The sequence below is a fragment of the Amblyraja radiata genome, chromosome 19, assembly GCF_010909765.2.
Source record: "Amblyraja radiata isolate CabotCenter1 chromosome 19, sAmbRad1.1.pri, whole genome shotgun sequence".
NCBI lineage: Eukaryota > Metazoa > Chordata > Chondrichthyes > Rajiformes > Rajidae > Amblyraja > Amblyraja radiata.
This window is the reverse complement of record NC_045974.1, coordinates 10,680,803-10,705,865: the sequence shown is the minus strand read 5'-3', so window position 1 is coordinate 10,705,865 and position 25,063 is coordinate 10,680,803. Positions and strand designations below refer to the sequence as shown.

The 25,063-nt window shown below is 44.7% G+C and overlaps 1 protein-coding gene across 1 annotated transcript in view; it reads left to right on the top strand.

Moving 5' to 3' along the window:
- The window catches only part of znf800 (zinc finger protein 800), an 87,803-nt gene that overhangs the window by 48,989 nt on the left and 13,751 nt on the right, over nucleotides 1-25,063 (top strand). The window contains exons 2-5 of the mRNA XM_033037646.1: nucleotides 5,464-5,533; nucleotides 8,336-8,450; nucleotides 10,929-11,024; nucleotides 12,625-12,768. Of these exons, the coding sequence (XP_032893537.1) occupies nucleotides 5,495-5,533; nucleotides 8,336-8,450; nucleotides 10,929-11,024; nucleotides 12,625-12,768 (394 nt within the window). The 5' untranslated portion in view covers nucleotides 5,464-5,494. The remainder of the gene's footprint in view (nucleotides 1-5,463; nucleotides 5,534-8,335; nucleotides 8,451-10,928; nucleotides 11,025-12,624; nucleotides 12,769-25,063) is intronic.

The following is a 25,063-nucleotide window of genomic DNA, read 5'->3' as shown; positions in this document are numbered from 1 at the left end:
AAGCATGCGCCCACGACTGACTGGCAGGCGCGTTGCGTCCTTCCAGCGGTAAGTTTAAAAAAACTGCAGTTAAGTGTTTTTAAAACTACTCTGCGGTCTTATTGGCGGGTTCTGTGATTCTTGTTTATTAGCAAGTTGGACCCTTACCAAGTCTAAGGTGAAGAGACGGTCTGCGGTGAAGTCTGCGGTGTTAGTGCGCGGGGATCGCCGGTCCGCACGGGCTCGGTGGGCTCAAGGGCCTATTTCCGCGCTGTATCTCTAAACTAACTAACCTAAACCTAGTCTGAATAGACAATAGGTGCAGGAGTAGGACATTTGGCCCTTCGAGCCAGCACTGCCATTCACTGTGATCATGGCTGATCATCCACAATCAGTACCCCGTTCCTGCCTTCTCCGCATATCCCTTCACTCCTCTAACTTTAAGAGCTCTATCTAACTCTCTCTTGAAAGCCTCCAGTGAATTGGCCTCCACTGCCTTCTGAGGCAGAGAATTCCACAGATTCACAACTCTCTGGGTGAAAAGGTTTTTCCTCATCTCCGGCTTACCCCTTATTCTTAAATTGTGGCCCCTGTTTCTGGACAACATCGGGAACAAAGAAGGGTCCTGACCCGAAACATCAGCCGAAACATTCTTTCTCTCCAGAGATGCTGCCTGTCTCGCTGAGTTACTTCAGCATTTTGTGTCGATCTTCGGTGTAAACCAGCATCTGCAGTTCCTTCCTATACAGGATTTTGACAGCAGTTTGTGATCTTATTCACACGTGCTTGTGTTGGGAGTTTTGGTCTCATGTCCACTGGCGTAAGAGTCCAGCCAGGCTGAATGCGGTGACCTGTACAACGGGGCAAAGCAAGAAGCAATGAGTGAGTGAAGCATGCAGTAATTCATCAGTTCGTAAGTGATGGGAGCAGGATAAGGCCATTCGGCCCATTGATCATTTGGTGGGAGGAAGGATGAAACCGAGGGCTGAGTGCCGAGATTTGGTGAAATCAGTAGTCTGAATGAATTTCCATTGCAGACAGATAATTCTGCCTGTGGGATTTGAACAATACGTCGTTAAATTACAGTGTCAGTAAATTAAAGCTAACATTGGTAGTATTGGTTTCTCAGTGCTGTTGTGATTTGGTAATCTTCTCAATTAAACATTCCTTTGCTGATGAATGGGGCAAGTGTAAGGTTTTATTGGGACACACGCCGTTTCAATTAATAGGTGCACAGTAATACATGAAATCTACAATTAGTTTATAAGGGTGTATTTTTTTTTTGGTGGTACACAAAAATGCTGGTGAAACTCAGCGGGTGCAGCAGCATCTATGGAGCGAAGGAAATAGGCAACGTTTCGGGCTTCGGCCCGAAACGTTGCCTATTTCCTTCGCTCCATAGATGCTGCTGCACCTGCTGAGTTTCTCCAGCATTTTTGTGTACCTTTGATTTTCCAGCATCTGCAGTTCCTTCTTGAACACATGTATTTTTTTTTGTAGACAACCATTAAATGTGAACTAAAAGGACTGGACAAGCAAGATGCAGGAAAAAAATGCTCCCAATGTTGGGGGAAGTCCAGAACCAGGGGCCACAGTCTAAGAATAAAGGGGAGGCCATTTCAAACTGAGATGAGAAAAACTTTTTCACCCAGAGAGTTGTGACTCTCCGCCACAGAAGGCAGTAGAGGCCAATTCACTGGATGAATTTAAAAGCGAGTTGCATAGAGCTCTAGGGGCTTGTGGAGTCAAGGGATATGGCGAGAATGCAGGCACGGGGTACTGATTGTGGATGATCAGCCATGATCACAATGAACGGCGGTGCAGGCTCGAAGGGCCAAATGGCCTCCTCCTGCACCTATTTTCGATGTTTCTATGAACCTTATTCTTCAACAGGTTTTTATTATGCTTAGAAGCCTGTTGTTGCAGGAAGTTCAACTTGATCTAACTTCTCTCAGGGGTACAGTATCTGATTGGTCAACATGGAAACATAGAAACATAGAAAATAGGTGCTGGAGTAGGCCATTCTGCCCTTCGAGCCTGCACCGCCATTCAATATGATCATGGCTGATCATCCAACTCAGTATCCCATGGAGTCATAGAGTCTTACAATGTGGAAACAGGCCCTTCGGCCCAGACAGCACCATATTTTGCTTGGGCAGCTTACACCCAGCGGGATGAATATTGATTTCTCCAGCTCCCTTACTTTCCCTCTCTCTCCGTCTCTCCCCCACCCTAGTTGTCCGACTACTGTCCTTCTGATTGATTTTACTGTTTGTATGCCTCGTTGTCACCTTCCCCTCAGCCAACAATGAACCACTCTACATTTCCTGATCAACATCTGCTTTGATCTGTAGTTTTCACACCTTATCCTTCCATATCTCTGGACTCTCTCTCCCCTGACTCTCTGTCTGAAGAAGGGTCTCGATCCGAAACCTCATCCATTCCTTCTCTCTAGAAATGCTGCTGGTCCCACTGAGTTGCTCCTGCATTTTGTGTCTACCTTCGGCCCAACTTGTCCAAACTGGCCAACATGTCCCATCTACCCAATTCCCTCTACACCAGTCCCACTTGCCTATGTTTGGCCCATATCCCTCTAAACCTGTCCTATCCATGTCATGTTTAATTGTCATATGTACCAATAACGGAACAATTAAATTCTTAAGTACTGCAGCATACTGACCCTGTAACACGATAAGTTCATAAGTTCATTTATTGTCACATACACAAATTGGTGTAGTGAAATTCACTGGCCGGGTCAGTCATACAATTTAAAAAAGCAACAGACACAGAGAACACATTTTAACATACACATCCATCACAGTGACTCCTACACATTCCTCACTGTGATGGAAGGCAAAAATAAAGCTCAGGTCCTTCCCTTGTTGTTCTTCCTTGGTCGGGGGCCTCGAGGCCCCCCGTTGACGGCGGCATTCGGGCCCTCCGCGTCGAGGCGTTCAGCTCCTGCATCGGGGGAATGTCAGCTCCCGCATGCCGGGCGATCAAACTTCGCGTCGGGGCTGGACGAACCTTCTGTGGCGTTGGAGCTCCTGACTGGCCTCTCCTGAGACTGCGAACCCTTGATGGCAATTCCGCAGGCTGTGGTGGGAGCGATCCCAGGCAAGGGATCCGCTCCGATGTTATGTCCGTGCCTCGCGGTGGGGCTCACGACAGTCCGAGGCGGCTTTCAGCTCCAGAGATGGTTGGCCCCAGAGCCCGGAGAATGCGATCCGAAAATTGATCACATCTCCGGGAAGGTAAGAACTTGAAAAAAAATTTCACCCGACCCCCACATAAGACAAACAGAAGAACATTAAAACAAACTTTAAACAAATGCTAAAAATAACAAAAAGGATGAAAAAAACAAACAGACTGGTTTATTTGTGAGGTTTGGAGGTAATTGTTGCTGTCTTGTGAGCTGTGACATTTGCAGTAAATGGCTCCCTCGTGTGGCCACTTTAAATCATGCAGGTACTTCTCAGTGCTGCACTATCGAGGAGATATTACTGACACTGCGTATGGTTCTGCATTGACCACTGATGGGAGGACTCATCCTCACAGAGCGTGTGCAGGAAGTCAGTCGCTTTAGCTCAGAGACTGTGGGCATGTTCAGACCTAGAGAGTAGAAACAAGGAACTCCACAGATGCCGGTTTACAATACAAAAGGACATAAAAGTGCTTGAGTAACTCAGCGGATCAAGCAGCATCTCTGGAGAACAAGAATAGGCGACGCTTCCAGTGGGGGCTGAGTTCAAGTCTGAAGAAGGGTCCCGACCCGAAACGTCACCTAACCACGTTCTCCAGAGATGCGGCTTATTTCCGACCTCACCACTTAATGTGTGATTTTAGGTTCTTGAAAGATGATGTCTTTAATCTTTTAACGCATGCGTTTCCAACCAAGTACTTGAACAGTTTGAGGCTGTTGAAAGCTAACTGTTCCACCATGGCTCACCTGTCACTGGAAGGGAGGCTGGTTCGTGCGATGATTTGGGCTCCTTCCACAATTGCGATCATGGATGGAGCTGTTCCCAAACTGTGCTGTGATACATCCCGATAAAATGCTATCTACGATGCATCTGTAGAAGTTAGTGAGAGCTGTTGGGCACATGCCGAACATGCTAAGCCTTCTAAGGAAGTAGAGACATTGTGTGCTGAAGGACAGGGAGTGGTGAGTGCCTGAAATGTACAGCCAGAGGTGATAGTGGAGTCAGCCACGACAGTGGCGTTTAAGAGGCTTTTAGATGGTCACATTGATATGCAGGGAATGGAGGGATATGGATCATACGCAGGCAGATGAGGTTAGTTTATCGTGGCATTATGTTTAGAATAGACATTGTGGGCTGAAGGGCCTGCTCATGTGCTGTACATTTCTCTCTTTTTCTAAGTTATAGAGTCGTATAGTGTGGAAACAGGCCCTTTGGCCCAACTTGCCCACACAGACCAACATGTCCCATCTACACTAGTCAACACTGCCTGTGTTTGGCCCATATCCCTCTACATCTGTCCTATCCATGTACCTTTTGAATTGTTTATTAAATATTGCAGTAGTCCCTGCCTCAACTACCTCCTCTGGTAGCCTGTTCCATATGCCCACCACCCTTTGTGTGAAATAGTGACCCCTCAGGTTCTTATTACATTTTCCCCCCATCACCTTCAACCAATGTGCTCTGGTTCTCTACTCTGGGCAAGATACTCAGTGTGTCTATCCAATCTATTGCTCACATGATTTTATACACCTCCATAAGATCACCCTTTATCCTTGTGTGCTCCAAGGAATAGTCCCAGCCTGCTCAACCTCTCCCTATAGCTCAGGCCTTGACTGTGATGTTTATTTTCGCTGCACTTCAGCACACACGGCAATAAACTAAACTAGTAAACTAATATTTTTGAGAGTTGGTTTAAGACTTTCGTGTGCTTCTCAAAATATGATTGTTTTTGTAATGTTGTAATGTCTTTTGTGTAAAGGGCCTGTCCCACTATACGAGTTTACCCAAGAGCTCTCCTGAGTTTAAAAAAAAAATCAAACTCGTGGTAAGTACGTAGAATATATGTAGCGGGTACGTCGGAGCTCGGGACGTCTCTTGGCGGCTCGTAACGCTAACGGCAGGTACTTGGGGAAACGCGGTAAGCTTGTGAAGTTTTTTCAACTTTGAAAAATGTCCACGAGAGCCCCGAGTACCTACGAGCGGCTATTACCGTAATTCTCCGAGTTCGAATCAGGGGAAACTCGGGAGAACTCTTGAATTACCTCGTACAGTGGGACAGTCCCTTAAGCCTTTGAACAGAGTTTAATCAAACTTGATCAGTACGGGTGTCAGAGGCTATGGGGAGAAGGCAGGAGAATGGGGTGAGATGGATCAGCCATGATTGAATGGCAGAGTAGACTTGATGGGCTGAATGGCCTAATTCTATCCTATCTCTTATGATCTGCCCTAAAGCCGCCACCGGAACGACTTATTGACTTTTTATTTGACCGTTTGTCCGCAGATCTGTGAAAGAAATCTGCTGCCTTGTGACGATGGAGAGAGCAAATGCCGCACTGCGGAAGCGAAGTCAGGTAAGCACAAGTTGTGGACGTAGCCCAGACCATCACACCAACCAACCTCCCTTCCATGGACTCTCTCTACCCTGCACACTGTCTCGGCAGGGCCAGCAGCATAATCAAGGAGCAGTCTCACACCGGTCACTCCCTCTTCTCCCCTCTCCCATGGGGCAAGAGGTACAGAAGTGTGAAAACACACACCTCCAGATTCAGGGACAGTTTCTTCCCAGCTGTTATCAGGCGACTGAACCATCCTCTTACCCGCTAGAGAGCAGCCCTGAGCAACTATCTACCCCATTGGAGACCCTCGGACTATCTTGATTCGGACTTTATCTTGTACTAAACATTATTCCCTTTATCATGTATCTATGCACTGTGGACGGCTCGATTGTAATCCTGTATAGTCTATCCACTGGTAGACACAAAATGCTGGAATAACTCAGGCAGCATCTCTGGACAGAAGGAATGGGTGGCTTTTCGGGTTGAGACCCTTCTTCTCTCCGATGAGAGTTCAGCAACATAGTCTATCCATTGACTGGTTAGCACTCAACAAAATTGCTTTTCACTGTACCTCGTGCCAATAAGCGAAACTAAATGTTAAAATCAGGTGTTATAACATGACCAGCGGCAGATCTTAGTGTGGGGATCATGTGTGGTGATCAAGGGCATTTTGTACCGAGTCTGGACACGATGAGGTTTTTCTAGCTTGTACATTCTCTGCACTCTAATCTAACTGGGATTGTTTGCTGTTTTTTCCATCAAAGTCATGAAAGTAAGGGGCAAACTAGTGGAGGCATGACGGCACCTGGGGTGATTCAGGCCCATCTGCTGTGGTACAGTGCTTCACAGAGCAAGGCACAAATGTCTGAAAAATGAAGAAGAAGAAGAACATGGAATCATAAAGACATACAGCATTGAAGCAGACCCTTCGGCCCAACAAGTCCATGATCCCCCTTTACACTAATCCTACATTAATCTTACTTTCTATTAGAGTCTTAGAGTCAAACAGCGTGGAAACAGGCCCCTCGGTCCAACTTGCCCACACCCGCCAACATGTCCCATCTATTCTAGTCCCACCTGCCTGCAGTTGCCCCAAATCCCTCCAAACCCGTCCTATCCATGTACGTGTCCTCATTCGCTCTACATTCCAGACAACTATCCCAGATTCTACCACTCACTTGAGCACTTGGGGGGATTTTACAGCCAAATAACCCCCCAACACTCAGGTCGTTGGGATGTGGGTGGAAACCAGAGCGCCCAGGGGAATACCCACAGGGAGAATGTGCAAACTCCACACAGACAGCACCCGAGGTCAGGTTTCTGATGTTGTGAGACATCTGCTCTACCAGTTGTGGCAAGTGTGCCGCCCTGTTGGAAACTGAGTCGTTGAAAGATGAGAATAAGGTGCAATTAACCCCTTGCTCTGGGTTCAAATATAGTGCTGTGAAGTCACTTAGTGCTCAACACTCACACAGTGGCACAGAGTTAGAGTTGCTGCCTCACCGCGCCAGAGACTTGGGTTCGATTCTGACTATAGTATAGGTGCCGTGTGTACGGAGTTTGTACGCACTCCCTGTGGCCGGGCGGGTTTTCACCGAGTGCTCCGGTTTCCTCCCACACTCCAAAAACTAGCAGGTTTGTAGGTGAATTGGCTTCTGTAAATTATCCCTGGTGTATAGGATTGAACTGGTGTTTGGGTGATCGCTGGTCGGCACGGACACGGTGGGCTGAAGGGCCTGTTCCATCGCTGTATCTCTAAACTAAAATAAACTCATGCAGTGAGTTCCATGTTATACGGATCATGGGAAAACTTCCTCGGATAATTAACTTGGAAGTCTATTTATAACACCGCAGGCAAGAGAAATCTACCCATTGCAAGCTCAAATGTCCCTCGTGGCTGAGATTCAATCTTCCCTGTCTATAATTGAGGAGGCTTCTATCCCAGGTACAAGGGGATCATTAAACAGAGAGATAATACTGTACATCCACATTTAAAACCGGTTCCTCCATTGAATTTATTTTTAATTAAATTAAAATTTCTCTTTTTCTTATCAATTTTGTGAAAGGGCTAGGTTACTGTGTAAACGTTGACTATATTTCAGCAGTACTATTTGTCAATGGAGCACAAGAAATCAAAACCCTAGTGAGCCAGTGGACCTAGTGGTGGTGAATCTGTGGAATTCATTGGAGGCCAAGTCAATGGATATTTTTTAAGGCAGAGATAGATAGATTCTTGATTAGTGCGGGTGTCAGGGGTTATGAGGAGAAGGCAGGAGAATGGGGTTGAGGGGGAAAGGAAGATCAGTCATGATTGAACGGCGGTGTGGATTTGATGGGCCGAATGGCCCTAATTCAGCTCCTATCACATTATGAATTACGCCTTTAATGCTGCTGTTTTAAAGCCCTGTCCCACGGCACGAGTTCATTCCAAGAGTTCTCCCGAGTTTTCCCTGATTCGAAATCGGAGATTTACGGCCATTTTTTTTACAAAAGCCAATTAAAGTACAAACCTGCAGGCCTTTGTGGAAAACCAGAGCACCCGGGGAAAACCCACGCGGTCACGGGGAGAGCGTACTGTCCCCGAACAGAGAGCCCACGTAGTCAGGATCAAACCCAGGTCTCTGGCTCTGTAAGGCAGCAACTCTACCGCTGCACCACTGTGCTTGGTCCTTGTATTCTGCTGAGAATATTACTACCCAAAGTAAAAGCACTGAGAAATATGAGAAATGAGTGCTTTCATCGATGTATTTCAATATCTACATGTGATACATTATTTTGTGGTTTGTAACATCTTCTCTCCCACCTTGCTCTTGATAGTACAATAATCAGATTGAATCAGACATCGAAGAGAATAAGATGCGGGCTCAAAAAACACCATTGAAGGACAAATGTTGCCAGACGGATATCCACCACTATGGCTGCTGTGGACAAGGTACTGTCAAACTCTTTGCTAATAAATTCCCTGCTTAAATTGGCAATCGGGGGAAGTTCTCCATCATTAGAATCATCTGATCTTTACCCTGGTAGGATAAGTTTAGTTTAGAGATACAACATGGAAACCAGTCCTTCAGCCCACTGAGTCCGGACCGACCAGCGATCCCCGAATGCTAGCACTATCCTTCACATTATGGACAATTTACAATTTCACAAGTTTACAAGTTGCAGGACTAGATTTAGGCCATTCGGCCCATCGAGTCTACTCCGCCATTCAATCATGGCTGATCTCCGCCTCCTAATCCCATTTTCCTGCCTTCTCCCCATAACCCTTGACACCTGTTCTAATCAAGAATCTTATCCAGAACCAGGGGCCACAGTTTAAGAATAAGGAGTAAGCCATTTTAGAACGGAGACGAGGAAACGCTTTTTCTCACAGAGAGTGGTGAGTCTGTGGAATTCTCTGCCTCAGAGGGCGGTGGAGGCAGGTTCTCTGGATACTTTCAAGAGAGAGCTAGATAGGGCTCTTAAAAATAGCGGAGTCAGGGGACATGGAGAGAAGGCAGGAACTGATTGGGGATGATCAGCCATGATCACATTGAATGGCGGTGCTGGCTCGAAGGGCCGACTGGCCTACTCCTGCACCTATTGTCTATTGTCTTTATCAAAGCCAAATAACCTACAAACTTGTACGTCTTTGGAGTGCAGGGGGAAACTGGAGCTCCCAGAGAAAACCCACGTGGTCACAGGGAGATCGTACAAACTCTGTATAGACAGGACCCGTATTCAGGACCGAATCCGGGTCCCTGATGCAGCAAGGCAGAAACTCTAGCACTGCGCCACCGTACAGCCCTAAATGATGCTAAATGCTGCTCAAGACACTGTTGAAATGTGCACAACAACTGCATAATAATAGTTAGGAGGCTGTGCTATCTTGGATGGTGATCTTGGGCAGCAATAACAGCCCTATTAGCTGTTAATAACAAAAGCAGTGCAGGTGTGGAAAGCACGATCCAATATCTATGTAACTCCTTTCCCTCTAACAAAGCATAATTGGCTTAAATCCACTGGTATCCCCAGTGACAGTATTATTGCAGGGAGATGTTTTATAATGAGACATTTAGCAGTAATGATCCATGTGGTTTATTTTGGTGACACAGTATCGCTCGCAACTGGTAGAGCTGCTGCCTCACAGCACCAGAGACCCGTGTTTGATCCTGACCTCGGGTGCTGTCAGGGTGAATGAAGTTTGTACATTCAACCTGTGACTGCGTGGATTTCCTCTGGGTGCTCCGGTTTCCTCCCACATCCCAAAGACATGCAGGTTACCAGGTTAATTGGCCTCTAAATTGCCCCTAGTGTGCAGGACGTGGATGGGAAAGTGGGATAACATAGAACTAGTGTGAACAGATGATCACAGGCCGACATGGACTCGGTGGGCCAAAGGGCCTGTTTCCATGTTGTATATCTCTGAACTGACTACTAAACCAACTACTTTGTTCTATAAATATGAGGACAAACATTTACAACTACTTACCAGTTTGCAGCTTCATGAAGGAAATAACATTTCAGTCTGAAGAAGGGTTTCGGCCCGAAACGTTGCCTATTTCCTTCGCTCCATAGATGCTGCCTCACCCACTGAGTTTCTCCAGCATTTTTGTCTACCTTCGAAATTCCAGCATCTGCAGTTCCTTCTTAAACATTTATTTCATGTTTCTTCTCCTGCACTAAGATTATAGGGCCTTAAACGAGATGTTTGGCCTAAAACTATTTCATCTCAGCAGTAACTATATAGCATTGCATTTCTATTATTAAGAAGCATTATAACATCTAACATATTGTACGCAAAACTATGGGGAAATCTATTAGCAGTAATAGTTTCATTAATGGTGCTTGAGGCCAGTTTATTTTAACGTTAAACAAGGGCGGCACAGTGGTAGAGTTGCTGCCTTACGGCCCCAGAGAACCCAGGTTCGATCCTGGTTACGGCGCTGTCTGTATGGAGTTAGTTAGTTCTCCCCGTGACCTGCGTGGGTTTTCTCCAGGTGCTCCGGTTTCCTCCCACACTCCAAAGGCGTACGGGTTTGTAGGCTAATTAGCTTGGTAATATTGTAAATTGTCCCTAGTGGTGTGTGTAGGATAGTGTTAGTGTGCGGGGATCGCTGGTGAGTGTGGACTTGGGCTGAAGGGCCTGTTTCTGCACTCTGTCTCTTAACTAAACTAAACAATAAACAGCAGGCATACGAGGACACTGTGGGGCTGTGGGAAAATACTTCTGCCAACTTAATGCAATGCAGATATCTGGTGGAACCAGCAGATGAATTTATACAAATAAATTGGGAGGTTTGTTGCAATGTACCCCCACAGCATCATTTAATTTTTAACCCTGGATGTGATACTGATTTGGTCTAAATTAAGTGTAAGAGACCATGATAACTTGATCTCTAAAGCTTTTGTTTGTTTGTACATTTTCCAGCCTATGTTCAGGAAATAGGTGATCCTCCCTTGTTACAACAACAGCTTCCGACGTCAAAATCAGGAATTCAGCAAATCATTGAGTGCTTCCGAACAGGTAAAAGTTGACGTACTAAGAACTGTCTTTGATGCATACCTTTTTCCTCCTCGTTTATTATATTGTTTACAGTGTACTATGTTTACCTATTTTCTGTTGTGCTCCTGCAAGTAAAAATGTCATTGTCCTATCTGGGACGTATGACATTAAAACAGTCTTGACCCTTGTGTTTTGCTGAAACTGCAGTGTAAAAAGTGTTCCTCTACGTCAGGGAGTGTCAAACTCATTTTAGGTCACGGGCAAAATGCGACTTCATGCGTGCCGGATTGCGCCGCGATCGCAGTCCGATCGGGCACAGCGGACAGCTGCAGCCCGCTCTGGCATCGGGGAAATCATCCCGCGGGCCTGATCGGACCCCTTCGCGGGCCGCATTGGGCTCGGAGGCCACGGGTTCATCACCCCTTCTCTACATAATGGCACCTGATCTCTATAACTGACCTTTATGGACGATTTTTTTCTTAAGCCATGATAAAAATAAAACTAAGCATGCCATAAGTGCCAGTGATTGTGTTTCTGGTTAGATTACTGAAGCACACCTGTGGAATTGTCAGGGATTGAAATCAGTGTCAGAACCCTATTATTATCTGCAACTCAAACATAACTAAATTGCTGTCACATGTTGAATGCTTAGTTTAACTTTTATCACGGTCCTTACTTTCCATGGCCCCAGTACAGTCTTTTGATAATGATAGTCTGAAGAAGGGTCCCAACCTGAAACACCCCATAGAACATAGAACAAGAACAGGTCCTTCGGCCCACAATGTCTTCACCGAACATGATGCAAGACCAACATTGATCTTCCTGCATGTAATCCATATCCCTCCACTCCCTGCGTATCCATATGCCCATCCAAAAGTCTCTTAAATACCACTGATAGACACAAAGTGCTGGAGCAAACCTGCGGGTCAAGCAGCATCTCTGGAGAAAAGGAACAGGTTATGTTCCTGGTCGGAACCCATCTACTCTTCTTCAGCTTAAATGCCACTATTGCATCTGCCTCCACCACCAACCCTGGCAGTGCGCTTTAAACACTCACCACACTGCACATCTCCTCTAATCTTTGCCCCTCTCACCTTACCTTATGCCCTCTAGTATTGCCCTCCACAGATGCTGCCTGACCTGCTGCGTTACTCCAGCACTTTGTGTTTTGATCAAGACTCCAGCATCTGCAGTACCTTTTGTCTCTCTTGATAATGTAACTGGCTATTTTAAGGAGATGTTCAAATTGGTGCAAGCTGATGCAGCAGCGAACAATTAGCTGGTTCATTGTGATAATTTCCCCAGGCACACTTTGTGCTTGTTTAAACAAGTCTCCAATTAAAAGTAAATTCTTGCTGATTTTTATAAAAAGACCAGAAAATAATAAACAAAAATTAAATGCAAAACTCAAGGAAATCTTTATTTAAGTTTTATTGACTGCAGGTGGTATTTTAAGGATATAGGTTATTGAGATTATCTGTTATCTATTATTTATTATGGATGTTGTCTCTTAAGTATGGTGTTTAGAGGCGTGTTATGCTGCTTCAAGTAAGAATGTCACTGTTCCAATTCAGTACAAATGACAATGAAACGTACTTGACTCGAGGTTTTGTGCCCACAGGAACCACACAATTGAAGCATCTTTTACTGAAAGAGGTGGACACTATCTTTGAATGCAAGTTGTGTCGAAGCCTGTTCAGAGGTCTGCCCAACCTGATTACACATAAGGAGTTTTACTGCTTCCAAAGTCAGAAGATCAATGAACGTAAGTTTATGGAAGATTTTCTTGTTGAAAAGAGGTCAAAATTTGTCGATTACTCCGAACAGTTCAAGCCACTGAATTCTCACGTTCGATAGCTCATCGTGTCCCAGTGGGCTTGGTCGCAAATGAACTTATTATTTGTGTTTCTGGCTTTATTTTTAAAGCCAGTGTTATTCTCTATTTTGATGGATTCTTTTCTGCGGCAGGGACTTAAGGTGCATTAACTTGTTACATCTGCTGGCCTGGAAATGGCAGCTGATCAGATAAAGAGTCCTTGGTGACAAGGGACATCTAAATTAATTTTCACTGTGAGACAACTGCTTTCTCATCCTTACAAAATCGACATCAGGTATAAGACATAGGAGCAGCCCATCGAGTCTGCCCCGCCATTCAATCATGGCTGATCTATTTTTTGCCTAACAACTCCATAAGGGGTTTTTCCCCATAACCTTTAATGCCCTTCAAGAACCTATCAACCACTGCTTTTAAAAATACCCAATGACTTGGCCTCCACCACCATCTGTGGCAATGAATTTCACAGATTCACCACCCTCTGGTGAAATAATTGCCTCCTCATCTCCATTCTAAAGGTAGGTCCTTTTATTCTGAGGTTGTGCCCTCTGGTCCTAGACTCACACACTAGTGGAAACATCCCCTCCACATCCACTCTATTTAGGCCTTTCATCATTCAGGAAGTATCTAATTAAATGAAGAGAAAAGTGCCATTGTGTACCTCTGATCTATTCTCTGTGACCAAATTATGTTTCATACTTTGTTCCTGCGTCAATCAGATCTTCAATTAAGACTGCGCAGATAGTAATGCATTGGTAAGGTGTAGCAGGTATCATATTTGAACCAGTTTGGTTTTAAGTTATGCCTATGGCTTTTAACTTTACATGTGTATGCATTGATGTTTTAATGACCCAATTACCCCACCCCCTCCCCCAAATATCTTTGCCTTTATCAAAAACAGAAAATATTTGAAACACTCAGCAGGTCTCTATGGAGGGAGAAAAGCAGTCGACTCTTTACATTAATGACCTTATGGAGTCTGATGAAGGGTCCCGACCTGAAACGTCACCTATCTATGTTCTTCAGAGATGCTACCTGACCCGCCCGCTGAGTTACTCCAGCACTTTGTGCCCTTTGTTAACACAGGGCACTTTGTGAATCAACAGTTTTTCTCTCTGTCTGTCTCTTTTATTCTCTCTCTATTTTCTTTGCTTCAAATGTGTTTTGTGGTGTTAAAAGCTGCAGAGCAACTGTTCCTGAACCTGGAGGTAAGAGTTTGAAAATACATACCAAAGATAAAAATAAAAAGCTGGAGTAACTCAGCGGGTCAGGCAGCATCCCCGGAGAAAAGGAATAGGTGACGTTTCAGGTCGAGACCCTTCTTTAGACTCGACCCAAAATGTCACCTATTCCTTTTCTCCAGAGATGGGTTACTCCAGCTTTCTGTGTCTATCTTCGGTTTAAACCAGCATCTGCAGTGCCTTCCTACACATTTAGAAAACATACTCCTCCAGATTCAGGGACAGTTTCTTCCCAGCTGTTATCAGGCAACCGATCCGACCTCTCACCAGCTAGAGTGTGGTCCTGACCTCCCATCTACCTCACTGGAGACCTTTGAACCGTCTTTAATCGGACTTCAATGTTATATCTTTGCACTAAATGCTGTACACTTTATCCTTTTGCTTTGTACCATGGACAGCTCAGTTGTATTAGTGCATAGATTTGACAGCACGCAGACCAAAGCATTTCATTGTAGTTTGGTACACGTGACAATAATAAAGGAACAAACAAGGAAACAAAATATTCTTGAGCCACAAAGAAAGCCAGTCATTTTGCATCGATTTCTACTTGACCTGATCAATTTATAAATGGCACCCTGCAAATTCTTTGCCATTTTTGAATCATATTTCGATCCAGATGCAGAGAAAGGGCAGCCCGGTGGAACAGCGGCAGAGTTGCTGCCTTACAGCACCAGAAACCCGGGTTCAATCCTGATCACATCCACCGAGCCTGCGCCAACCAGCGATCCCCGCACACTTACACTGCCCTGCACAGACTAGGGACAATTTACAATTATACCAAGCCAATTAACCAACAAACCTGTGTGTCTTTGGAGTGTGGGAGGAAACCGGAGATCCTGGAGAAAACCCACGTGGTCGAGGGGGGAACGTGCAAACACCTACAGACAGCACCCGTAGACAGGATCGAACCCGGGTCTCTGGCGCTGAAAGGCTGCAACTCTACCGCAGCGCCACCGTGCCGCCATCGATATCGAAGGCAAAGCCTGATCCAGATATCTTCTGGCAAGCACTGTAGACCACGTGTCCCATCTTGGCATGATATTTGTGTGTGTGTGTGAGAGGGAGTGGGGGAGAGTACGCACTTATAACGATAGATATAATTAATGATATCTGTAATTATGAGAGCTGGCACATATCCACGGGAGATCATTTACAGTGCATTGCCATTCGGTGCAAAGTAGCGGAGTCTAACTCTGTGGAGTACTACTTCCATGGAGAGCTAAACACGGCATCTGTGTACATGCATGAGGCTTTCACCAACACGTGGAAGGCCTGGATAGAGTGGACGTGGAAAGGATGTTTCCAGTAGTGGGGGAGTTCAGGACCAGAGGGCACTGCCTCAGAATAAAAGGATGTACCTTTAGAGAGATGATGAAGAGGAATTTAGCCGGAAGGTGGTGATCTGTGGAAATCATTGCCGCAGACGTCTGTGGAGACCAAGCCATCGGGTATTTTAAGACTTTAGACTTTCGTGATACAGCATGGAAACGGGCCCTTCGGCCCATTGAGTCCGCACAACCCAGTGATCACCACAGACACTAGCACTATCCTACACACTGAGGGACAATTTACAATTTTATCTAAGCCAATTAACCTACAAATCTGTACATCTTTGGAGTCTTGCAAAGCAGAGATGTGTAGTTTCTTGATTCATAAGGGCATGAAAGATTATGGGGAGAAGGCAGGAGAATGGTGTTGAGAGGGAAAAATAGATCAGCCATGACCGAATGGCGGAGCAGACTCAATGGGCCGAATGGCCTGACTCTGCTTCTATGTCTTATGAGCGTAGTCACACGGAGTCCAGTTCCATGCAGTAGAGACTGTACAGAGCACTAATCATGGGATTGGATAAGTGGGGAATTTTAAGGATTTAGCAGTTGAACGCTTTCCAAGATTTAATTGCGTTTTATATTTGAGTTTAATTTTAACCTTGAACTTTTGTTTGCGTTGCCAGTCAGTACGAAACAACCTCCCTGATATTGGCAGTCTCACTATTAATTAAAGGGCTGGAATTGATTTCCTGGTAATTACTGTCAGTGGGGCCTGACTTGGATCTTTGGAATTTTTGCCAGTATAAATATTGGACGCCTTTGCTAATGTAAGTGGCAGAGCAGCCAGCTTTACGCAATTAAAATAAAGGCTCGATGGAAAGAAAAACAATGTGTAGCTAACCTAGGAAATTAAGATGGCATCAGATTGGGGGGAAAAAAGAGGCAAATTTTTGACTTTAGAGATAGACTTTTGAGATACACCACGGGAACAAGCCCTTCGGCCCACCGAGTCCATGCTAACCAACGATCCCCTTGTACGCTACAAACCGGGGACAATTTACGACTTTTTACAGGCCAATTAACCTACAAACCTGTACATCTTTGGAGTGGGAGGAATCCCAAGCACCCGGAAAAAACCCACTCGGTCACAGGGAGAACGTACAAGCTTTGTTCAGACAGCACCCGTAGTCAGGATCGAACCCGGTCTCTGTAAGGCAGCAACTCTACCGCTGCGCCACCGATTTGGTGAAGGTTTAGATTCATTATTGTCATGTGTACTGAGGTACAGTGAAAAGCTTTATTTGCATACTCTCCCATGAAATCAGATAATACTCCACAGCAGTTAAAAGACACTTGGAGACGTATATGAATAGGAAAGGTTTCGAAGGATCTGGACCAAACAAGGGGAAATGGGACTAGTGTAGGTGGGGCATCGTGGTCTGCATGGACGAGTTAGGCCAAAAAGCCTGTTTCCGTACTGTATAACTCTATGGTATCTGTAATTATTACCCTGTGGACCAAAAATTCACCAACTCAGCTTTGAGTCTGTTCAGTGACTCAACAGGAGTGAGAAGATTTGTTTGCAAACATTTGACCTATCAAATCAGATAAAACTAAGCATGAATTAAGCCAAACTCAAGTACAATAGGTAGAGTGAAAAGAAAGATACGGAGTACAGAATATAGGTTCTCAGCATTGTAGTGTAACAGTGCTAGAGTCTATTGTCCACGGTTAGATAGGTTGGAGAATCAGGTCTGTATCCTGGCTTATGGAAAGACCATATAGAAATCTAATAACAGAGGGGAAGAAGCCGTTTCTGAGTCTGGTGGAGCACGCGTTCAAGCTTCTATATCTTCGGCCAAATATTGGTGGGGAGAAAGAATGATCGGGCTGGGAAAGGTCTTTGATTATGTTGGCTGCTTTCCCAAGGCAGCAGGTAGTGTAGATGGAGTCAGTGGTGGGGAGTCTGGTCTGTGTGAAAGAATTGGCTATTAACATAAAAAACATAGAAAGGAGCCAGCAACGCCATTCATTGTGATCATGGCTGATCATCCACAATCAATAACCCGTGCCTGCCTTCTCCCCATAACCATATAACCATATAACAATTACAGCACGGAAACAGGCCAACTCGGCCCTTCTAGTCCGTGCCGAACACTTATTCTCCCCTAACCTTTGATTCCGCTAGTAAAAATTTCCGTGGAAATTTTGTGATGGAAAATATGTAGCTCATGATTAAATACAGTGACTGCTGATAATAGGTAGGTTAATTTAATAAGGATTGTATTTGTACTGTATATGTTAAGGTATTTTAGGCAGAGTAGCTCTCTTTACAATAAGCAGAATATTACTTTCCAATAGTACTGCATGCACTGCCAGGGCTTAAGGGCCTGAGCTATAGGAAGAGGTTGAACTGGCCGGGACTCTATTCCCTGGAGTGCAGTAGGATGATGGTGTTCGCATTATGACCGGATATGCAGTCATGAGTATAGAGTGAGTACAGCAGGGGGCTGAGCACGCAGCCTTGAGGTGCTCCCGTGCTGATTGTTATCGAGGCTGACACCTTTCCACCAATTCGAACAGCCTGTGGTCTGTGAATCGAGGATCCAATTGCAGAGGGATGCGCAGAGACCCAGTTCTGCGAGTTTGGTAACCAGCTTGGAGGGGATGATTGTATTAAATGCCGAGCTGTAATCAATTTTTTATTTATTTTTTTTTTTTACACTGAGTTTCAATTTAATTCCTAACTCAAAGATCAGAAACAGTTTTCCTTTCACCCCCCCTTCTCCAGAGTACCAATGGGCTGGTACACAATCTAGGTCAGGAGCAGTGATAAAGATCTGCCTGTACACTCCACAGCAGAGACCAAAAGATAGATCAGCCATGATTGAATGGTGGAGTAGACTTGATGGGCCGCATGGCCTAGTTCAGCTCCTACGTAAGTGATATGTCAATTACAATACATATATGCATAATTCAATTAATGATGTCATAATTATATGTCATAATCAATAATGAATGTTGTGCCTCACATGGTAAAATGTGCCTACTTTTAGAAAATTGTGACACCTATAATATACTAATATTTCCATGGGCCGAATGGCCTAATTCTGCTCCTAGAACTTATGAACATGAACTAAATGAGCCTGGAATTTTTTGGGTGCTTTTCCGTACACTGTTTAAATGGCACCATTTAGTCATGTCTCCCACAGTTTAGTTTAGTTTATTGTCATATGTACTGAGGTACAGTGAAAAATCTTCATTGCTTAGTATCGCATTATGTGATCAAGCATTCTATCAAGCTGTTATAAAATGGTTTTTTTCCTATCCCCTGGAACATTGATTGTGTCTGAGGCATGTTATATGCAACAGTAACAGCTTGGCAAACTTTGAAACTGAAACAAAACTTGGATTTGGCCACCAATCCGGATTATAATTAAAATGTAAAAATCTATTTTATTCAGTTTGAGTTCAGTTAGTCGCCAAATCCCTCCCAATGGTTCCATAGAAATAGAGACAAATGGGTTATTAGAGGCAGGTAAAACATTCAGCATTGTTTTCATTTTATAATGGAGTTGGATAAATTCCTAGACATTAAAGGAATGAAGAAATAGAAGAATAGTGTTAGAAAATAGTGCTGAGGTTAAAGAACATGGCGGCAAGGTGGCACCCGACTGTGGAGCTGCTGCCTTACAGCGCCAGAGACCCGGGTTCGATCCTGACTACGGCTGCTGTCTGTATTGGGCCCCATATCTGATGAAGGATGAGAGGGTCCAGAGGAGGTTTACAAGAATGATTCCAGGAATGAGTGGGTTAGCATATGATGAGCGCATGGCAGCCCTGGGCCTCTACTCACTGGAGTTTAGAAGGTTGAGGGAGGACCTCATTGAAACTTACAGAATAATGAAAGGCATAGATAGAGTGGATGTGGAGAGGATGTTTCCACTGGTGGGGGAGTCTAGGACCAGAGGTCATGACCTCAGAATTAAAGGGCGCTCTTTTTGAAAGAAGGTGAGGAGGAGTTTCTTTAGTCAGAGGGTAATCTGTGGAACTCATTGCCACAAATGGCTGTGGAGGCCAAGTCAGTGGATATTTTTAAAGCAGAGATTAGACAAATTCTTGATTAGAGCGGGTGTTAAGGATTTTGGGGAGAATCAGCAATGATTGAATGGCGGAGTAGACTCAATGGGCCTAATTCTACTCCTACAACTTGTGAACGTGTCCTTGTGACCTGAGCCCGGGTCTTTAGCTCTATGAGACAGCAACTCCACCCTCTGTGCCACTCTGCTGCCCTGACTATGTTTGGCTGTGAGCGTTAGAACATTTCCTGAAGCTCTTTCATCTGGTATGTGGTCAGGGTTTGCTTGGAAGGTGCAGTTGAGCATCTCTTTGGGCATGATGGAATAGGATCACAGGGCCACCTGGAACTGTGAATGAGCAAAATACTGAAACAGCACCAATAGATTTAAACCCTAGCAAAGGAGCCCCCTAATTATATCATTTGGTGCCCTTAATGTAAAGTGACATCTTACAATTAAGTTGTCCATGGAATTACCTGCGCACCAAGTAATCGTGTTTGGAAAGCCACAAGACCACAGAGTTTTCACTAGGAGTGACAGGTACAATCAGTGAGGTTGGCGTAAAAAGAAACAAGGTTCTGCTTAACAATACCGTGATTCTTGGGTGTGTGACAGCTATCAGGGTATTGAGACGTGATTAACTTATGAAACTGACTTGTCAGCACCAAAGGCAGGTGTAATAATGGCACCTGTGGTGAGGAGAAATAGAGTTGCAGAATTAACGTGGCTGGAAGGAGCAGCTGAAAAAATAAAAAATGCTTTGTTAAAACCAGAGGTAAAGCGTAAAACAATGGAACATTGTGAATGGCTGGTGTGTTTTACAGAAGAAAGGTTTGTGGTGCCAATTTGGAGAAAGAATAAACTCTTCTTATAGACGTGTTTGAAATCAAGAGAGGAATAGATAGCGAAAATGAACCCAATCTTTTCATGGAGTTGGGGAATCGGGAACCAGAGGAACCACCTTAGGTTTAAGGGGAGGGGGCGGAGATTTAATAGGAACCTGCAGGGTAACATTTTCATACAAGGGGTGGTGGGTGTATGGAACGAGCTGCCAGAGGAGGTAGTTGAGGCAGGTATTATCACAACATTCAAGAGCCGTTTAGATAGGTACGGGTAGGACAGGTTTAGAGGGAAATGGGCCAAATGCAGGCAGGTGGGACTAGTATAGATGGGATATGTTGATCGGTGTGGGCAAGTTGGTCTGAAGGGCCTATTTCCATGCTGTATTCTATGACTGAACCTGGAACAATTATAGAAGCTTCAATTTCTCACTATCTGAGAGGAAGTGTAAACGTTCCTGCCTCTGAATGAATAGTCATCTGATGTGACCATTATTGGCTTGTAATCAGGTAATGTCATCTGGCTGCAGTCAGAAGCCTTGTCCCTTTTTGAAGCTGCATTGCAGTGACTTTGAAGACTGAGTAACAGAACATGGGGTGGCACAGTAGCGCAGCGGTAGAGTTGTTGCTGCCTTACGGCGCCAGAGACCCGGGTTCAACCCTGACTACGGCTGCCGTCTGTACGGATTTTGTACGTTCTCCCCGTGACCGCGTGGGATTTCTCCGGGTGCTCCGGGTTTCCTCCCACATTCCAAAGACATGCAGGTTTGTAGGTTAATTGGCTTTTGTAAAAATAAAATGTCCCTCGCGTGTAGGATAGAACAAGTGTATGGGGGATTGCTGGTCAGCGTGGACTTGGTAGGCCGAAGGGCCTGTTTTCACACTATCTCTAAAATGAAAACATAATCTTGGGATATTTCAGTCAGCAAGTCACAACAAAGCTGCAAGCGATGAGTAGTTTTGAAATATGATCACAATATAGTTTAGTTCAGAGATACAGCATGGAAACATGAAGTCCATGCCAACCGTTGATTACACTTCCAAAGTAATTCTATGTTATCCCACTTTCTCATCGACTCCCTACACACGCGGGCTAATTTTAAAAAGGCCAATTAACGTACAAACCTGCATGTCTTTGAGATGTGGAAGGAAACCAGAGGAAGCCCACGCGGTCACAGGGAGAACGTGCAAACTCCACACAGACAGCACCCGTAGTCAGGATCGAACCTGGGTCCCTGGTGCTGTAAGGCAGCTACTCTACCAGGATGAGGTGTTAAGGAACGGGGAGGCAGAGTAAAGATGGGACTTGAGGCAGAGAAAAAAAACAAGCAAGAAGCGCCACAAAACATCCCAGAGGTTTGCATTAAAATTCTGCCGGGTTTATTTTCCTTTATTTGCAAAGTGATAATTGCAATGCAAAAAAAAATCCACCTAGTGGCATCGTAGCATTGAACATCCTAGTTTTAATGAATTCACAGGCCAAGTGCAAAGGAAATAAAAATGTAGATTTACTTTAGACCCTGGAGATACAGCGGGGAAACAGGCCCATCAGCCCACCGAGTCCACGCCGACCAGCGATCACCCCATACACTAGCACTATCCTATACACTAGGGACAATTTACAATTTTACAGAAGCCAATTAACCTACAAACCCGCACGTCTTTGGAATGTGGGAGGAAACCGGAGCACCGGGTGAAAACCCACGCAGTCACAGGGAGAACGTGCAAACTCCGTGCAGACAGCAGGGGCAGTCAGGATCGAACCCGTGTCTCGGGAAGGCAGCAACTCTACTGCTGCGCCACCGTGCCGCCCTTAAATCTTGCTCGATTCTGCTACCACGGACTCCCGTCTAGCAACATTGTCTTTCACAAAGTGCAGAGAGAATCGTGTTGTGAAGTCGATTTGGTAATTTGCAAGACCTCCTGGCCCAACGCCAGTGGAGATTTTGTGAAGGGCTGCCAAATAGTAGCATGCGAAAAGCTGTGTCCAACTAAAGCTCTCAATGTTAAAACATCAGCTGGAATTGAATGACTGTTCGATGCCTTGTGTTAGACTTGGGAATTCACATTTTCTGCCAAACTGTATCATGTGGCGAGAAGCTTTAATATATCCTTCCTTGGCAGCAGATGAGATGATGCATGTGGCCACTCTGGCAGTGACACTTGTGTGCGGTGTAATGGAATAGTTTGATGTTCGGGGAAGTCCTTGCGAGTCTGGCGTCGTTCCAGAGGCTTGGAACTTGTTTTTAGCACACAGTGGGATAAACTGAGACTTTAGGCTTGACGCAGGGAGCACTGCTTGGCATTCTGACAGCATCCCAACAACAACGGATGAGGATAGTGCATCTCAAGCAGTATCTGGACAATTGAGTGTGGCAGAACCACTGCACCACACGACAATGACATCTGAATGGCAAAGATGCACATGCAATGAATGCTCTCTCTACGGTCAACTCTGTGAAATCTCAACCATTGTTCTTGGTGTCAACTACACTGACCGGATAGCACGCAACAAAATAGCTTTTCACTGTACCTTCGTACGCTCGACAATAATAAATTAAACTAAACTAAAATTTTGTTCACTACTTGGTACGATAACATTTAAAGACGTTTGGAACCGCACGTGAATATGAAAGGTTAGAGGGATACTAGACCAAGTCCCCAACGCACCTGTTCACTACCCAACGCACCCACGGGAGGCGTTGTCCTCCAACTCAAGCCGTTCCCGAATGTAAGATTCCAGCACTCTCCTGCCTCCCTCAGCAGTGGGCTTTAATAAAATTTCCAATTGCATTTGCCCCTGCATGTTGCAATAGCAATTTACTCCCTCCCTCCTGTGAGGTGAGAAGTTCAGTGTTCCTGTGTCGCAACATTGTATTGAAGTGTGTTGGAAGCTGTCAGGAATGATTTTAACAGTAAAAATCTTGTGAAAGTTGGCATTTTTAAATCTCTATTCGCGAATAACGTGAAATATAGGATGAAATCTTCAGTGAAGCTGATCACTGCCAGCCGAGCCATTGTGACGTCATCAGTTGAAGCTAAGCTGATCTTTTTAAATTCAAAGTCTTTTGATTTTTTTAAACTTTAATCAGTAATGTCGAGAAATAAAGCATAAAATGTTCAGTGAAGGTGGTCTCTGCCGAAAGGGTAAAAATGTGGATCAGAATATGTAAAGATCTTGTGAAAGTTGGCATTTTTAAAGCTTTAATCACGAATAACGTGGAATATAGGATGAAATCTTCAGTGAAGGTGATCACTGCTAGCAGAGCCATTGTGACATCATCAGTTGAAGCTGGTCATTTTAAATTCAAAATCTTTTGACTTTTTTAAAGTTGAGTCAGTAATGTCATGAAATAAAGCATAAAATGTTTAGTGAAGGTGATCTCAGCCTCGAGGGGAAATATTTCAATTGGAACATGTAAAAATGTTATCGTTACTGCGTAGTGTTTTTGCGAAGATGTAAAGGCAACCACATATACACACACAAATCCACACGTACACGATCAGACTTTTATTAGGTATTGGATGATGATGGGCCAAACACGGGCAGGTAGGATTAGTGCAGGTGGGGCATCTTGATCGGCATGCGCAAGTTGGGCCAAAGGGCTGGATTCCATGCTGTATGACATCTCCTAATATATCCTTCAGAACTGTGGTTCAACACAAGTTGGGTTCATCTTGAGATTTTTAAACACTTTCTAGTTGTCCTTGAGGGAATGAATGAATTCAGTGCATGGTTCCAGTTCTAGATATTTTCTCCCCATCCCCCTTTTTTTGTCTTCTTTCTGAGTGTCTCTAAGAAGGCTTAGTGGCAGTGAAGGACGAGATAATGGATTGAATCATGGGGCTCCAGTCTCCTGAATAGGGACCTCTCCAGTGTAGAAACGAGGAACTGAAGATGCTGGTTTACCAAGGTAAGATACAAAATGCTGGAGTAACAACAGGTCAGGCTGCATCCCTGGAAAACTTGGATAGGCGACTTTTCAGGTCGGGATTCTGACCACAATACTGACAAGGATTGGGATCCTGACCTGTCCTCCTGATCCCCAGGAGAACATGGATAGGTGACCAACCTCTCCAGATGGTCTCCGTTTGCCAATTACCTCCATTTAGATGAGGAAATGTCCAGATTCCCATTGAGTACAGCTTATGCAGTAACCAGTTTATAAAAACGGGGAAACTTAATGTCGACTTGTGAAATGGAATATTACTAAAATGTTGTTGGAATAATTCTGCGAGCATTGGCCTCATTTGTACTTGACTGTTAATACTTCATCTCAATGTTTCTTGCTGATTATAATCATTCGGTGGATCGAATGCAGGATACATTGGTCTTCTGGGATAATTCTAAACACTATGGGGAGATTTGTGCAGTACATTTATGCAGTACATCCAAAGAAAATCCCCTTTTCCCTCATTTTGTACGCGATTAGCGTGAATGTGCAGAGCCAATATTTTACAGTTTAATGAGAATTTTAAGTAGAAGCTGCCTTGTAAGAATGATTACTTGAATCAGCTGGGAACACTGAGGGGGTGACAATACCAGGAGAAAAAGTAGCCCACGAATAATGAGAGGAAGAGTTCTTCAATCAAAACCTCACTTCTCCAAATTAGTTCTCTAGATTTGACTGCAAACTCTTCTTTGCAAACTAGATTACTTTAACTTGGCATCAGGTTCAGCACAGGCATTGTGGGCTGAAGGGCCTCTCCTCATGCTGTACAGTATTATGTTCTGTGTTAATACTTTGTAGTACTGAGAAATTGTTGCACAGTTGGGACATGTTCTTATCCAAATG